Raw genomic sequence first — 13,610 nt, forward strand, 5'->3', positions numbered from 1 at the left:
CAAGACCACAGGAATGAGCTGAGTTTTAAAAGAAACATTTTATTTGGTAAAAAATAAAAGTAATAAATTATTTCAAGACATTTTTTGGTTCGTATCTGTACATACACAGTATATCCGTAACATAGCTGCTATGTAATTAAGGAATTCCATCTGTGAAAAATGATTTACATATCAAGTAACAATTTTAAATGAAACAAGCACAATCTTCTATGTCTGTCAGTACTGAAACCAACTTGATGGAATTCCTGCTTGCATTTTTCCCCAGAAATGACCCAGTAATATATATTCTGGGTCTTGTGTGTGTATGTGTGTTGCACCCCTCATGACTTCTTTGTATCATCTAGATCAGGGGTTTTAAACTTTTATTTTTTTTTTTTTATCAGAGAGCACCTCATTAATATTATCTTTTCTCCTGCAGCATTGGTGTACCAGCTTTAATTTTCAACTGGTAAAAAGTATATTAAAATTGTTCACTTTGACTTTATCTTCCATTTTTGCTTGCTTCCTCTGCTATATGTAGAAATATGCATTAATGCTTTTCTGTTCTGTCAGGCTGCATTTTTTTAGTCACCTGAATTCATTTCTGTGTCACCTTTTGAAGTCTTACAGATCACCAGGGATCCACGGACCCTGTACTAAGGAAGATTGATCTGAAAGCAGAATAATGGTATTTTAACAACAGCATATGTGACATTTGGAAGAAACATGCCAGATAGCATGTCAAAACATGGTGTTGCCATGGCCAAAAAAATGAAATCATATATTCATCAGTCTTCCACAATAAATCAGCTAGCACTACACTGACATTTTTTACACCAAAATTTAACACATTTGCCCAGTGTTATGCTCTATCCAGGGTAGAGCATAACCGAGTGTGTGTTTAATGCCTGGTTGGATCAGTTCTCCAGAGTATTGAAGGGCTTGGAAGCTGGAGGCAATCAGTCTGAATTTAGAGCATAGTGATTGCTAAATGAGGGAAGAACAGACAATGTACAACAGACATGTAAGAGTCCTGTGTCTGAGCTGCATCATTTCTCAAACACAATAAAATACTGCCACTACTGCATAGTCTTTAAAAGGTTTCAACTTCAACTGTCATAAATTTTGTCTGCTTTAGAAAGAAAATAAACATTTTCCTCACAGCTATATTATATATGGAAGCAATAAAATCAAAATATACAAGAAGGGATTATTTTTCCCCTCAATTATGTTTTGCACTCATCTGTGGAATTTTCAGCTAGAGTAATACACATGGTGGGAGAAAGATGACAGTCTTCCACAGCAGCTTCTTCTGAAGAGATGTCCAGTCCTTTTTTGTAAACTATATTCTCTTCCCGAAATACATGAAAATATTTTCAAGATTTGTTTGGGAATCTAGCACTCTGTATTCCCCTGACTTCTCAGAAATATGACTTGACCACTTTTTAAGTGTAACATATATGAAAACTGATTTTAAATACTGACCTGGGGGAACCATTCTAAGCAAGAAAGAGGCTAAGAGGATTAAAGTTAACTAGTCAACATCACTAAAGTAGAAATCTGCACTACTAGCATTGCCTAAGAGTAGAGTAGCTCTGTTCTGACCTGTTAAAGAGTAAATTTTCTTCCATCCTGTTTCTCTATACATAAAACAGTTCTCAGAACATGCAACATGTCTTTGGTATCATGTCAAAATGTGGAAAATTAAGACATACTTGCAACTCTTGAGTTGAAAAATATGAAAAATTTAAGATCCTATAAAAAGGTACCAAGGCATCTATAAGCACCTGTACAAAATAAATGAGATGGCAAGATGACCTTTTGAGCATTGCAGTCTCCTCTCTTGTCACAAGGGTGCTAATGGAACATGTACTCATGCAGGTGAATACAAAATGGGAGTAACGTGTCTCAATTACCTGTGTATTAATGCATCTTCATGTTGCTTTAACTCTCCTGGCTTGAACAAAAGCTAATTAAAAAAACCTACCCTTAGTACTGTACTGTGCAGTACAGTATTGATATGGGGAATAAGATACACTAAAGACCACAGAAGATTTACTGATCTCTCTGCATTACACAGCTCCAAAGCTACTTTACAGTTTAACCTGCATAATGCTACACGTGAAAAAAATATACATTTATTGTTCAGCTTAGTGAGACATTTTTAATTTTTACATTTTTTTGCAACTGATTTGGTATTTTTCTTATGATTTCATTATAAATGACACCATTTTAAAATACATTTCAGAAAAAATATAATAGTTTTCTCTGAATAGCAATTTTTCACCTATCAATTCACAAACATATTTTGTCTGATACATTTTCTTTCCATGTCTGTGAAAAATATTACTACCCTCAAGTATTAGACAGCTGGAATTTTTTTGGTAATTTTTTATCTTTCTTTACATCTAGTTCATGTTTGCTAGCATGAATAAAGAGTGCAGCAGAAGCCCATTAGAAAGCAACCAACCAACTTTTGCAATCTGAGAGGCAGTAAAAACTGTTTATTACCAGGCTGAACAAATGAAGCGATTGATTCCCTGGGTATTATGACCAGATGTAGGGGTGGTTTCTCTATGACCTTAGTTGAAAGGGCACCACACAAGGAGCCTGTATCTCGCACCTGCACTTCTCTCAGGTGCCAAAGGTGCTCCTGAGGCTGTGCTCAGCATTGCAGAACTATGATCAGCTTTGGCACAGCCAAAGATACAGTGGATAGCCTGGATCTACCATGGTGCTAATCAAGTTTTATTTAACCTAGAAACAACATGTCATTTTTTAATGGGTTTCACACCTCCCAAACCATCTGGCAAATGACCATCATGCACAGCAACAGCTGTTACTTCACAGTCTGACACAACTGGGAGTGCATTGGGTGTGTGCAGGGTGTAGTAGCACACCTGCAATGTGCAGAGAACATTTAAGACAAGGTGAACAAAATCCATCTCCGAGGAAAAAAGAAAACATCAAGACAAGCTTTGGGAAAAGGAAGTTCAAAAATATAAATTTTAGTTTTCCCAGAGGAACTGTTCATGTCCTTTTTCTTTGCTGATGCTGATATTCCCCTCCACCCCATACTTCTCCTTTCTGTTTTGTGAACAGATGGGTTCCCCCTGAGACACATGACAAATCAGACAGGACTGGGTAAGCATTTTAACACACAGTTTTGGAGAAAACAAACTAACAGTTGGCCCTCACACCACCTGTGGAGCTCCCCAGCGTGGTCCCTCACCTTCAAAGATGCAGCTGTGGGCAGGATATTGCTCTGCTCTTCCCATGGTATCAAGAGTCTCGTGCTCCTCAAGCAGCATTGGGTCTAGTAAAATTTCTAAAATAATGGTATCAGTACATTAAGTATCTGATCCTACTTCCACTGAGGGCTGCGGTGGTCTTTTGCATCCATTTCCATTAACCCCATTAAGATCAGACCTTAATGTAGCAACATTCCTATGTGGGACCTCTGAGGAGAGATGTGAAAATGAAACAAAGCTACTTCTACAGTGACTCTTTTTTTGCATTAAGTCTATATGAGCAGGCTTTACACTGAAGGCTCTTAATCTTCTGTGTAAGTACAAAATAGTAATATATATCTATAAACACAGAAAACTTAGTAAATTAAAGTATCTGCCTTCTCAAGTCTCTCTAATTATCAATCTACTTAGAAAAAGACAACAAAATATTTCTGAATTGTATCAAAATAGGTTTCTCAAAGTTTGCTACAAAATGGAAAGTTCTGTCACTGCAAAATTTGCTCCAAGACCCTTGGTCTCCCTCTCATCTCCTTCCCACATACAGTACTGCCTACAAGCAAATATCAGAGCTCTTAAGGGTAAAAGTGAAAATTAAGGATGCTCCTAAAAACTACCCTCATCGTTTTTAGCACCACCTGCATCTTGATTAGGTTCTTTTGCTGCACTGTTAATTCACAGAATCACAGAATCATAGAATTGGCTGGGTTGGAAGGGACCTCAGAGATCAAGTCCAACCCTTGATCCACTCCCGCTGCAGTTACCAGGCCATGGCACTGAGTGCCACATCCAGTCTCTTTTTAAATATCTCCAGGGATGGAGAATCCACTACTTCATACACCATCCTGAATTACTATCTTCCCTGATAAAAAAAGATTGAGTTATTAAAAAAGTACACGACTGTTGGCTGCACAGCTGTGTAATTTTGTTGTGCTTATATTGGAAATATGCCTGGAGCACTAAGGAGACAGTCCTAGCCTTAGGTCTGAAAATGCTACTTCAATTGGGACGGAATATTTCAGTATAAAAGTTCACTGGGAAAAATGTCAACTACCATGGTTCAGCAGAGTGAACAAAGGGACTGGTGTTCATCAAGAAATTAATAAAATTTCTTCCAGGGTCACAGGTAAAAGGGAGACGTAAACTGTCAGTAAAGGATAGAGATGAAAGACTTTGCCACGCTTATAAATAAGTTCCCCACAGTGAAACAGCTATTGCTGTGATGCATCAACCTAACAAGGTTGTCTGAGAAACAGGTTGAACAAAGGCTGACACTGCTTCACTGAAATCAGTGATAATAATCACAGTGAGCTCACATGAGCCAGAGTAGATTCCCAATGAGAAGCAGTTTTCCTTATAAAATCTCTCTTCAGGGGCCACAGGTAGAAGAGACAAATGAAGGTGATCCAGCTGGTGCATGAAATGCTTTTTTGTTGTTTCTTTCTAAAGAATAAAGCCAAGACTTAGTGGGATTCCTCCACAGAATGCCATAGGACCTTAAAAATCTAAGAGTAAAGTGGCTGGATTTCCTAAAACATGATCCTGAAAACATGAAGACTCTGTATAAAGATTACAAACTTTCAGCAATGAATTCTCCCAGATTTCTGGGTGCCATGCTGCTCCCCAAACACCCTGCCTGTGTTTTTTATAAGCACTGACAGGGCATAGGCACTTAATATTAAGAATTCTTTTATGACTGAGAGGCTCAGTTAATAAAAAAATGTGTCCTTTCAACTGCAGTTAGGTGCCTAAATACCTTCATTTAACTTAAAACAGTTGCTGCTATCACCCTTCACTGGTACTTTCATTGGCCTAAGACTGCTGCCTTGTTGTTTGATGTGGTGAGTTTTAGGTTTCCCATTTTTCGATGCCTAATTGCTTCTGGCCTTGTAATATTCATCTGGACATATGGCAGCATTGCAGGGTTGAGCCTGCATCTTCCTCCTACACCTAGTCTAAAGCACTTGCAACCTTATTTAAAACTGTGGCTATTGAAGCCACAGTTGGAAATATATCTGGCAACATTTAAAACACGACTGTTGCATGTGCAACTCAATAATTTACCTGAGAAATGGAAGTTCATGGATATATTTTTTTGGTTTGGAACACCAAACAGAAAAATGTAACAAAAAGCTATTTTTAGAATACATTACAGACTACTGGCATGTTACATAAATGTAATTAACCCATAGAAATTTAACATGTAATTTATGTCCAAGGCACCTCTTTCATAAATAGGTTGGTTGTTTTTTTTAATATTCATCCTCCATTCACAGTAGTTTAACTACATAAACAAATCTGTGAAAGCTCAGATGAAAGTCACTTTAAGATCTGTGTGCCAAATACTTTAGAGCAATATCATATCATACAGAAAATTCAATAAAGTAAGACAGATCCATCTGCTGCCCAAGCAGTTTGATAGATGCTATGGGGTAAATTATTAACAAGATGAAGGCTAAAAGGTTTTGAAAAATTAAAGATAAGTAACATGCAATGCATTAACATTTGTGTTTATCATTTAAAAGTTGCATAAATGCTCAAAAAAATCAAGCCCCTATTCCTAGTGCTATACTATTTTTAAAGGGCAAATCTTTGGAAACAGCACTATTTGAAGTTTAAAAACATCCTCCATCTTCTTTTCCCCACACTTAATCTTACAATATGTTAGTACATATTTTCTTCACAAGGAAAATATATAAAATTAATCTTACAATATAAACACTATAAACAACTCTCTTGAGACATCTTAGGGACACAGGATTTCTGCAAAGATTTAAGTGTAACAATTCTAGGATAATTCTGTAAAAATTTGTACATTCATTCCAACGTCCTAGACCCAAGAAGAAACCCAAGTAAGCTCTACAAAAGTTACCCATCAGTCTTCTTCAGTTAAGATTTTGTCCAGCTTTGCCATTCTTGCTGTATTTCAACATAACCAACAAAAGTTTTACTTGCTTTTGTGCAGGAAGTTCCCAAACTTCTGCATAAATCCTCGCAGCTTATTTTCATTAGGTGGCAATGGATGGTAAGCAGTTGAGTTGTAGCTGACCATGTGATTACTCCTGCCATAATTATTCCCCAAGGTCTTGCTTTTGATATCTGAGAGATGTGAGCTGCTGTTGGGTGCATTTCCTACAGGTGGATTTTCCATCTTGCAGAAGGGCTCGAAGCGGCTATAAACACGCCTCTCACTCAAGCGAGGTCTCAGCTCCTCTTGGCGTTTGGAGCTGGCCGGCTGTGGCATCATTGAACTTGCCCTCTGAAGAGCAGCAACAGGGGCACTTTCAGGAGTAGCATTTGTGCTAATTTCTTTCACGTCCTGATACTGAATCTGTTCTGTATTGAATCTCGGAGTAGATGCGTCTCCTGCGGTCTCTATGAACTTAGTTTCAATGGGGCACAAGAGAGGACACTTTCTGTTGCCTTCATCAGATGGAGATTTTTGAGATTTCGGTGACTTTGGGGACTTAGGAGACTTTGTTGGGCTTCCAGTGACATCCTCTTTACTTCTGTTCAAGCTGCCTTGAGAATTTGATGATGTGTTTCTCTTTCTCCTCGGGGAAGAATCTGTCTTATTCTCAGAAATCTTTGGTTTTTGATTCTCTTCTTCAGAAACCAATGTGTCAGAACTACTACACATTCTGTAAAAGGAAGGACCTTTGTTTTTTGACAAGTTTTCCTTCTTGTCTGGTGTGAGATTAAGAAGTGACCGCAGTTTCTGGGATCCTTTCTTTAGAAAACTTGGGGAACTCTTACTTTCTTTCTTTGTTGTGCAATCCTTACTAGACTCCTCTTTGCTAGTTTCAGTGAGAGCAGCCATAGAAATTGCCTTGCTGGCAGCTGGGCTCTTCAGCTCTCCTTTGAGGTCCTTTTCCTCCTGGGGCAGGTGGTTGGTCACACTGTGCAAACTTTTAGAGCTCTTCAGTGTGTCCTCTGGAAGTTTTGGACTAACTGGCTGCTTCAGTCTATGTCTAGTCAACGTGCTATAAATGTAACTGGATGTGTGTTTGTTAGAACCAGGGTCTAATATGGACTTTGAATTAAACATGGGAAAGCTTCTCCTTTTTAGCATATTTTCATTCTGAAGATTCTTCAAATTTTCTGCATGTTTGTCTGCACACAGAGTTGTGTACAAGTAGAGAGATGAGTCACCTGCTGCATTGGAATTGACATTAGGTTTTGTGTTGTCTGCAGTATGAATTCTGTGGTTTTTTGCTGCATCCGATTTAAGTGGGACGTTTGTGCCAAGCTCTTCTGAAGTATTATCAGTTCCATTTTCCACACTTGGAGCATGATTAGATGTCCCTTTTGGTGTTGCACTTCCCTCTGATCCAATTATAGTTGAATTTGAAGAACTTGCACAGCTGCTTACTTCCTGCTGTTCAGGCAGAGTTGGCTGAAACACCAAGGATGATCGCAAGCGAGAATGAGAATACAGCGCATGAGCTTTAATAGTTTCAGGTGGGTCATAGCTCTCATACCTGTCACCCAAAGCTGACCCATTAGACTCTACTGGATAATCAGACTGATCATTCAAATATGACTTAATTCTCCAGTTACGCAGGAAAGATTTGGTTGTGTGTTCGAGGGTCGGCATCCTTTGCTGCAGGTGGCGGATGTGATTATCTGTCCCGTTGAAAGACCTCCGTACAATTGAATTTCTTTCTGCAAGGTTTACCTTTGGGCGTGAAAACTGATCAGCAAAACTCTGCTGGGGTGTGTTGTAGTTATTTGCATATCCTCCTCGTAATGAAGAAACAATGCTGAGGCTGTCAGAGGGCATTTTCCAAGGATTTGATGGATTGTTGGCTCTATTAATAGCTCTGTTGAGCAGTAAGTAAGGCGTCCTTTCTGGCTTCTCCCCAGCATAACTATGTCTCTTCCAGTGTTCATTTTTTTCACTAGGTTGATACTGTTGGATAGGATTTTGCACATTAAAACCTGGATGAAATGGTTGTTTATTATAGGCTTGATTTCTCAAGCCATATTTCTCTATTTCATTTACTGCGTATCTTCCACGAGTTTTCCAACAAACAGGATCTATTTTGTGAACTTTGTCTTGCCTACCAAAAAGGTTTCTTTGGCTAGAAACTGAAGCCAAGGAAGACACCGAGTGTTGGTATGTGTCATTTTCCCAGAGTGTCCTCCGACTGTTTACCCTCACTAATTCTGGGGCAAACGAGCTAGGAACAGCAGAACGGGCATACAGTGTCCTGAACTCTTCATCAAAGGATTCAACCAGCTGTCCTGTGATAACCTGAACCATACTGAGGTTGGTTTTTTCAAACGACCACATAAAGCTGAAAGAAGAACAAATGACCATTAGAAACAGTTCTTTTGAACTAAGTATTACACTGGTCCCTTTTGATAAGAAAGCTTTCACACAAACCTGGGGTTTGTATGAATACTTTCTAAATAGATAAAAAAACTGAGGGCACGATTCATGGAATTTGGAATTGGAATGTCTAAGCTAATACCACCCAATCTCAGCTGGAGACTTTCTGCTGCTTGCAGTGGGAGCATAAATGAGTCTATAACTACTTAATTGCCCCTATAAAAAGTGGATATTGCAGAAAAATTTACTCACAAACTGCAGTAGAATACAAATATCTAATGGTACAAAAAACACCTCTACAGAAACTGAGCCTGGATGAGCTAGACCCACCCTATTTAGTCTTGAGTCAGAGAACGTTAATGTGGGGTTATGTTGTGAAAAAAATATATTTGAAAAAATATGCACAACTTCTTCAACAGTTCTGAATGTACTTTACTCTAAAAACATTTTCAAAAATATGCTTCTCAGAATTATTGATAATTTTACATTTTCTACTATGGATATGAATATTTCTTTTAATTGCAATGATAATATCCTGATGAAGGAATTTTTCCTCCTTTCTATTGTACTTAGAAAGGCTGAACACAAGCTGAAAGCTAGGTAGCTATAGCTACTTCACAGCTACAAAATGAGATAAAATTGATTACCATGTACATTAAGGATGTTTCAACAAGCCTTATGTCATGTTATCAAAAACATGCAATCTGTACATTAGAACAAAGACTTAATCTGTTTTGCAACCTTATTTTCATGAAAAAGTTTTGAAAAACTTAAATTAATTCTATGAACATGTTTTATTTGCATTTGTCTTCTGGCTGTTAGAAAATGGGTTTGTGGGATTCATGTAAATAGCTTTCTGATTTAATTTTATTTGTTTTTTTTTAGTTTTGTATTTTTCAGGAAACAACAATGTGCTGAAATGAAATCAAATAATGATGGATAAGTTTTTTCTACTTTTTCACAATTATTAATATATTTTGTAATCTTTGAAAAAATCCTAAACTTTAAATTGAGTTCAGAGTGCATGAATTCAGAAAGAGATGTATTTCCTGTTATAAATAACTAGATTAGTTTACAAAGTAAGCTTAATTTCTACAGAAGTTGATTATTCCAGATCCTGTGATGCTAGGTCCTTAAGCAGTGTTATGTTTCAAAATTACATTCTCACAGGCTCTACCACTGTGTCTAAATGTCAAAACAGGCAGATCTTCCCTGCACTCTCTGATACTGATTAATTTATGAATTTGTCACTTACCTCACTACCAGTTATATACATCAGTCTGAATTTGAGGACTGCCAAGTCTCAGAGGAAATAAAAAGCCAGATTTTTGAAAGCCTACAGAGGTGAAAATCTATGAAAGTCAGTGGATGTGCATCTGACACCCGGGCACTGTGCTGTCAGAAAGTAAATAAATTGGGCAAAGGAGGGTAGTGCAGGATGAAAAGAATGAAAATATTTAATAATGTGTGAAAGGACACTGTCTCTGCTATAACTTCAAGTTTTTTCCAACTCTGCAAAGCTCTAAGTTCTTCCAGCCTTTGCACACATATACTGGAACTAAAATGGGAGATAGAATAAATTGACTTGTCCCCATATAAAAAGCAGCTATGTCATCTTAACTTGGACAATTCTGAATTTGACCATGATATACTACAGAGTGACACAGAACAGGTCTATAATGTTAGCTTTAGAAGAGAATTACAAGGAGGAACCACAGAAAATATTTTTGGCAAACTTTTCTGGAGTGAGAATAATGCAGACAATACAAGACAAATCAGGATTTTTGTATCTGTTATCATGTCTTCAGCTATAGCAGAAGCCATATCCTTTATTTCTTATTTGTGAAAACCTAAGAGGGCATCAAAAATTGTACAAGGCTAGCAATAAGTATCTATTACAGCTTGGTAAATTACAATAATGATAATCAAATTTTCCCATGGATCTTCCTGGAAGAATTCTGAGAAATAGAAAAAAAAATTGCAGCACGAGAGGTAACGAGATGCAGGTTTCTTGCAGACACCTAAGTGACTTATCTTACCTGTAAGAACCATATATGACTTTCTTACAGTCAACAAGTAGAAATTTTTGTTCCATTTTTCCATGGAATTTTGCTCCTGTTTTGGAATAGTAATCTTGTCCTTTCACTGTCCGCACCCTCATGTTCTGAAAAAGAAAATTGAAATGCTTCATTTCAATATCCCACATGCTATATTTAGCATCTAGAGGTTTAAAAGTCAGAGGTACAGTAACATAAGAAATATATTTGTGTCTATTAATAAACTCTACAGGGATGTAAACTGATTAAACTTGTTCCATAGGGACCCAAAATGGCAAGTAATGGCTTTGTCTTCAAAATTGAAGAGATTACTTAGGTCATAGAATCTTGAAAGCTGTTTTTTCATATCCACTACTCCCAGAAATAAGGCTCTGGCATAAAAAATCTTTGACAAGAGAAAAAGGTTTTGTAGTGAAAAAAAAGAATTCTTTTCAGCACCTGATGTACAGTATTTGGAAGTTTTCAAAGTATAGCAGATAATCAGAAAAAACATCTAAAGAGCCAGGATCAGCTTTCTTTTAATTGAACAAGTCTGTTATATCTACAAACACAGATCCTCTGCTCTGAGATGATCCACTGAATGACACCACCTGGCTCCAGAATCCCTTGTGGCTTTACCAACATTTCTCAGTCAGCTCTGCAACATGGGATCAATCACATCTCTAAATTTAGAGATGCTACCACATCATTCAGAGGTAGCATAACCTCTACATGATAGTTAAGTCTGTATTTCAAATTCTATTCAGAAGCTTCATGAGCACTCATGAGAACTTGGCAAATTGCACTGGGAATATTCACAATGATAGATCACAAAAATGTGGTCCATTTTTCTCTCAGGCTGAGGATGAAATTGATTATCCAAGCCAGTATCTGTTTTCCTTTTTCTCTATTATTACTTGTCTTTTTAAGCTCCTAAAAATAAAATAATTCAAAAGTAGAGTTACAAAACTTACAGGACTGCACTGATAATAATTTTCAAAAGTTACTACATGGAAAAAAAATCAAAAATCATTTATCAGAAATTGCTGTGGAAAGATGCTTATTTATACAAAAAAAATTATGTTCAATTCAAACCAATCCATAGTATCTAACTCATGCAGCTGTGAGATACCAAATGCTTTGCAAGATGTAAAAATAGCATGGAATATGGCTGTGAATCATCACAATATTTACTGTAGTTTCTATCCTTGTGATATTTGTCCTAGCAACACTAATTTGTGGTAATTTACAAGTATTCCAGTGGGAATGAAATCTTTAGTTTAGCAGTGGCAGTGAGAAAACTGAATCTATATAATTATTACATAGACTGTACACTAAAAAAATTGTGGAATATAAGGGGATTTTTGTGAATACAGGGGAATATCTTGCTTAAATTACATATGTAATGATGAAACAAATGTTTAAATTTACAGAAGTATTTAGAACTCCAGCTATAAAGTATGACTAAGTTTGCAGTACTTTAATGTCTCAGGTTACACAAACTTTTTTGGTTTATGAGAGTGCTTACACATTTACCTAAAACACATAAAGTTCTAATAGACAGGGGGCTGTAGGAATTGTAATGATACAGCTTCTACTACAGTCCAATGAACTTTCTCTCTCCAAACAGAAAACCAAAAGAATTAGGAGAAAATCTTTATGAAATGAAAGCACATTTCCAAATAACACATCCTTTTTTAATCAGTATATATTTTCTTGTTGCTATCTTAAAACTTTCATCTAATGAAAAATCAAATCAAAGAAGCAAAAGTTACATTTAAAAGCTGCTGAGATGACAAATCATGGCTCAACTCAAACTATCAAAGTTCTTTAAATTTTATGTATTAGGTAAGTTTTTAGTAACCCAATTTGAATTATTAAGTGGGAGGTTAACATGACATGTCACCTTACATCTCTAACTGATGATCACCTTTGGCAATCTAAAAGTGTTCTTTGAATTTTCTACACTTTGATTTTTAAGACGGAACCAAGAAGGAAAAAAACCCAAAACAATCATATATTTTTTTTTCTTTCCTGTTTTTCCATTGCTGTTTTTTGTTGAACTTTGAAAACCAGTCTCAGTGAAGAACATTATTCTTTCTCCATCAAGTACTCAAACTGAAAGTAAATAAATAAAGAGCTCTTCTTTGAAAGTCAAATAGTGTGGAAAAAGTAGTTCTTTAAAACACGAAAAAGAAAATAGTGGAACTTACTCCATCCTAAAAATTATCACAATAGTAAACTCCTTAATTACTTCAAAATAAAATGCTGTAAATTATTAATGAAATTTCAATTTACTTCAATGATTAGAGTTTTACACATTTCTATATAACAATTATATAGACATATATAGACATATTTTAACTGTATTAAATTATATTTGTCACTATAATTTGAAAAAAGGTAACTTGAGAGGTAGCTTATACATTTTCAAATAACCATAACAAGGATTGCTGGCCTAAAGACATGCCAGTTGAACAGGTCAAGTGTTACTGTGATAAGGCCTGATTGGTTTTGGACAGAACTTGGGAACCTGGAATGCTGCAGGCACAAGAAAAGCTAATGGCTTGCAAATTACCATACTATATACAAAAAGTTTTGCCTTGGGCACTTGTAGGTTGAAACATAACTTCAAGTAGGCACATCTACAATTTACATTAAATTGCTACTTTAAAAAAAAAATCTTAGTCACTGTTCTCCTGTTCGTTTTCTTTTCCTTCTTTTCTTCAGAATTACTCCTGCAGCTTTTGTGTCCTGATTCCTTAATCCTGCCAACTCTTTCCCTGTCTCATTAGGTCATCCACTAACACATGGGAAGATGGCATTGCAAAGGCATGTGCCAGAGATCACCTCACCTTTCTCACATAACACCCCCTTTTCCTCCACAGTTCATCTGGAATTCTTCACTACTTCAGACCCTCTAATTAGGTGCCAGGGATGTGTATTTTGAATAACCACTCAAAATGCAAGCAGTATTTGAGTATATATAATAACAATGCATTCCACTTAGGA

The 13,610-nt window shown here is 36.5% G+C and overlaps 1 protein-coding gene across 2 annotated transcripts in view; it reads right to left on the reverse strand.

Moving 5' to 3' along the window:
- Positions 1-5,301: 5,301 nt before the first annotated feature.
- FAM83B (family with sequence similarity 83 member B) overlaps positions 5,302-13,610 on the reverse strand; it is a 48,553-nt gene continuing 40,244 nt past the window's right edge. For both annotated transcript variants that reach the window (XM_071741704.1, XM_071741705.1), the window contains exons 4-5: positions 10,602-10,726; positions 5,302-8,527 (exon numbers count right to left, since the gene is read on the reverse strand). In XM_071741704.1, coding sequence (XP_071597805.1) covers positions 6,175-8,527; positions 10,602-10,726 — 2,478 coding nt within the window. In that variant the 3' untranslated portion in view covers positions 5,302-6,174. The remainder of the gene's footprint in view (positions 8,528-10,601; positions 10,727-13,610) is intronic.

This window comes from Heliangelus exortis, chromosome 3 (assembly GCF_036169615.1).
Source record: "Heliangelus exortis chromosome 3, bHelExo1.hap1, whole genome shotgun sequence".
In the NCBI taxonomy this organism is placed as follows: domain Eukaryota; kingdom Metazoa; phylum Chordata; class Aves; order Apodiformes; family Trochilidae; genus Heliangelus; species Heliangelus exortis.